General features: G+C 28.8%; 1 protein-coding gene across 1 annotated transcript; it reads right to left on the bottom strand.

The window, feature by feature from the left end:
- Nucleotides 1-208: 208 nt before the first annotated feature.
- On the bottom strand, nt 209-3,664 carry LOC126553018 (uncharacterized). Its single transcript, XM_050208213.1, has 5 exons — nt 3,205-3,664; nt 1,721-1,921; nt 1,389-1,585; nt 1,076-1,215; nt 209-981 (listed from the first exon to the last, which is right to left on the bottom strand). The coding sequence occupies exons 1-5, from the start codon at nt 3,541-3,543 to the stop codon at nt 440-442; spliced, it is 1,419 nt and encodes a 472-aa protein (XP_050064170.1). The 5' UTR covers nt 3,544-3,664; the 3' UTR covers nt 209-439.
- Nucleotides 3,665-4,298: the final 634 nt, after the last annotated feature.

Genomic DNA, 4,298 nt, shown 5'->3' with positions numbered 1-4,298 from the left:
TTAATCAAAAAGTAGTTTTTTATTTCACTGTATATTATTGTATTATTTCGATTTGATACAATACACATACAAATTAATAGGTAATTCAACATACAATTACCTACTACAAATATATTTGGAATTATTTTACAAAGATTGTTATGGCTTATTAATAATCGTATACTTACGAGTATAGATATAATAGATAAGTAAAACTATTTTGCTTCATTATTTATTTCACTTCTTGATATAATTGTATAGATCAAGACTATACAAATAATATACTAAACTGAAGTAATGGATAATAAGTGCGTTTAATAGATGAATTATAAATAAAAATAACAAATAGGTAAAAGTTTAAATTTAACCGTAGAAATTAACAATTGAAAAAAAAATAAGTTGTCGCTCCTCGGACGGTATACTGGTGAGATATTGAATGTTTTATTAGATTATTGAATAACTAAGCAAAGTAAATTCTTTGAAAGGTCACATGAGGTCTACGGCATATGGGGCATACACAATTAGGGCGGTCTAAACTAACAACACATATGCCACACAGCCAACCATGCCCACACGGTAAAACAATAAATTGTTCTTCACTATTGAGGGTCGTCGCTGTCATACACACTAAACACAATGAGGCTGGTACTGGTTCACGATTGGCCACTTCTAACGGTAACTCTACTTCCAATGGTGGCAAATTTTCTACTGGCGCTAGTACTGGTGGCTCGTCATCAAAATCTACGTCAGGGATTTCATCATCATCTTCGTTGTTTTGAAGAGCCCAGAGCCTTTGTCTCTCTATGTAAGCAGTACTTAAATAAGAACAGCGCTGTAAAAATTGCCATAAAGAGATGAGGCCTAAATCGTACTGCTCAGTAGCATTTTTGATTCGCCGAGAATTTGCCAAAAATTTGTTTCTCAAATGTCTTGTTGGAGTTAAATTATTTACAATTTGGTTGACAATGATATGGTAATTTGTGTGTATTTTACTCAAATGATCTAAATCCAATTAAAATAACCATTAAGATACATAATGACATAAATATATGATGTGATGTTCACCTATACAATTCGAAGTATTTTTTTAATTTACCTAAAAATATCCATAAACTTGGATGGTTGACGGAGAATTTCAGTTTAAGTGCGTTATGAAAACTCTCCAAGTTATTGTTCGTCCTTCGTGGCAACCCGTGAACTGAGACAATTTCTGGCCCAACATTCCTTAACCAGTACCTATAGATTTTTTGATACATGTTTTATTCGATAGTTAAGTATCTTATTTTGTTAGTTTAGTTTCGTATGATATTTCATGTTTTTATTATAGATCATATTACTTAATTTGTTGGCTTTTTAATTTAATGATAATTGATGATAACTGTATTACCTATTGTAGATTATATACAAACCTCTGATAATATTGTAGTAACCGTTCTAAATTGACTTGATGATTAATAGAAAATGCTCTGATTAACATGAATCCAGTTTCCATGTTTTGAGCCGGTAACAGTGGAAGGCACATTAATAATCGCAATACTTTTTTTGCATTATCGTTGTTGTTGACATAATTTAAATATTGTAAACTTTTCATTTTTTTCCATAGGGCCTTTACAAAAACAATATTATTATAATGAATACTTATAAAAATCTGATAAAAAAGATACATAGTAAAAATCATGATTTAATCTTTTTTTTGTCATATGAAAAACTAGGTAGATACATTGATAGGTATTAATTTTACCTGGTTATGATGGAACCAGCAACCCACAGAACGGGCACCTGGAAATACCGACATTAACACATCTCTCAATGCTGTCTCGTAGTCTGTAATAATCACACTTGGTGTAAATGTTGGTAATAAATTATTTTTGATGAACCGAAAAACAGATTCGTATGAAGTTCTCGTCTTCTTCTCCATTAGTACGTAAACAATTGGTATTGACTAAATAATGTTAAAAAGATTATAAACAGATAAATAGATTTGATTATAGAGAGTAGGTATCAACTTGTAAATAAAAATATAAAAATATTGTGTAGGTATTAGTATAGTTGAATTTCATTAAAATAATAAAAAGCGGGCAAGTGGGTACCGTTCTGCTGTACATTAGGGGATGGGGTGGACCTCGGACTAGGGTAGGTTAAATTTGAATGCAATGATAGGTATCATTGTATACGAAAAACGATTCTGAACGAAGATTATTTGTCAGCCTAGGATATAATTTCCAGTGGTTGGTGAAAAAGGTGGTTTATGTTTTAATAGCCTGAATACACCAAAATTTAAGTTTTTTTATAATTATTGTAAGCTAAACTTATGAAAAATCTCGTATTAAGTTTTCAACTCTTAGCTACCTATACAAACATTTTTATGAATTATACCTACAAAATAATTTGCAAATATTTATAATTTTGACGAATTTTTGTCAAAATTTGAACTTCAAATGCTAATAAAAAAAAATTGTGCCAATGTATTCTTATAATTTTTTAATCACTATAAGAATAACATATGAGGAACTTTGTATAAAATTTTCAAGTATTTTGATAGGGCCAAAAAAATTTTATTGATACTTCAAAAAAAATTTTCCAGAAAAATTGAAAATTTCAGTTGTCTATAAATAGCTCAAAAAAACTCAAAATGTTTTGAAAATTCAATCATGTAAAGAAAATGCCAATCTAAATAACTGGTAAAATTTTCAAGTAAGTATCTACGACTTATACTTTTTGAATAATAAGAAATATTTAAAATCGTTTGAGGATAAATCGTTATCGTTACGCAATTTCGTAAATATTTAAAATTCAAACGCAATTAAAAATTTTCCTATAATGATGCTTCGAATTTTCTCTACAGCTACTTGAAGAAAAACCTATGGAAAATTTAGTGTTGTATTTTTAATCCTTAGTTATAAACACAAAAAAATTTATGATTATTCGTAGGTAGGTTAGGTTAGGTTAATTTAAGATGAAATTATGATATATTCTAATATTTCCTATCTTCTTATACATGGGCAATATTGAATGTAAACAAAATATATTTTTGTATTTCCGATATTTTAATTACTACTAGGATATTTAAAAATAAAAATATTAAAAAAAAGTCTTTCAGTTTATATTGTTACATTTAATTGTATGGAATTATTTTTAGTTTAGTCTATGGATAGCAAATACCAGTAACCAGTATGATTTCTACTTAAGTCTTAATTTATCATAGAAGTTTTAAAGTAATCTTACATAATTTTGAACCATGCCATGTAGTGTTAACATTTGGTAACCCATGTTTGAAGGAATAACTTTAAACGTTGCATCTGCATGGATTTCTTGAATATCATTCATAAGAACCGATCTAATAAGTTGTGTGCAGGCAAATATTATACTTGTCTTATTATCAGTATCCTGCACACAGCCTTTGAATAAAACATTATTACAACATGCGAATCTGTTGAGCTGTCCATCCTCAAATAATGTTGCTAAATCTCTTAAGTTGCCTGGCAATCTGGGCAATGAATTTTTCCTTGCCAAACGCATCAATGATTCTGCGGTTGACCAGGGGTATAATGCAGCAGCTTCCATATGTCTATTATAGGAAAGTTTTTTTTAAGTATTTAGGTAGATTTTTAATTGTAAAATAAAATAGTTTGGTTAGTAAGAAATATGTGTTACCCACCAAAACGTTTAAGTATTAATTCAGTTATTGAAATTATATTTACTATTCAAATATAATTTGTTTTAATTATTTAGTGATTGATATTTGTTACCACTTCCATAGTATTTTAATATAATACCTATATATTTAATTATTACCTTCTGGCTTCTTCATCGTACATATTTTTCAAAAGTGAGTTTTCCGTTGAGGCTCTATGTTTTAAAATATTACGAAAATCATTAATCAGTGCTGTGTTGTCTGCATCTCTACCATGTCCAGTATGCGGTTTTATTTCAACAATACTACCATCTACTAACTGTTTTACCGATCCTTTACAAAAGTGGGATTGTGCTTTTTTACACCTATAATAGCTAAAAAAAAAAAACAAGTTTAACAGTACATTTTTTACTTATAAGACGTCTTACCATTATGGGGATCGTTTTAAATAATAGTTTTAGATTCTGAACGAAGTGATGAATGTATTGATTTTACAATGGTGTGTGTTTTTTTTTTTTTTTTTGTTTTTGTGTCTGTGTACAGCATAACTAGTCGAAATAATGCTCCAATTTCAAACTATGGGGGTGGCTTCCGATGTAAAAGTGAATATCCTTGGTGCATTATAGAGGTAAAAAGTTAACATTTTCCAACAGTTTTCAAAAAAATTGAGAAAAACAAAAAAAAA

Source organism: Aphis gossypii, unplaced genomic scaffold (genome assembly GCF_020184175.1).
Source record: "Aphis gossypii isolate Hap1 unplaced genomic scaffold, ASM2018417v2 Contig00049, whole genome shotgun sequence".
NCBI lineage: Eukaryota > Metazoa > Arthropoda > Insecta > Hemiptera > Aphididae > Aphis > Aphis gossypii.
The sequence above is the reverse complement of the archived record's forward strand: the minus strand, read 5'-3'. Positions and strand labels throughout refer to the sequence as shown.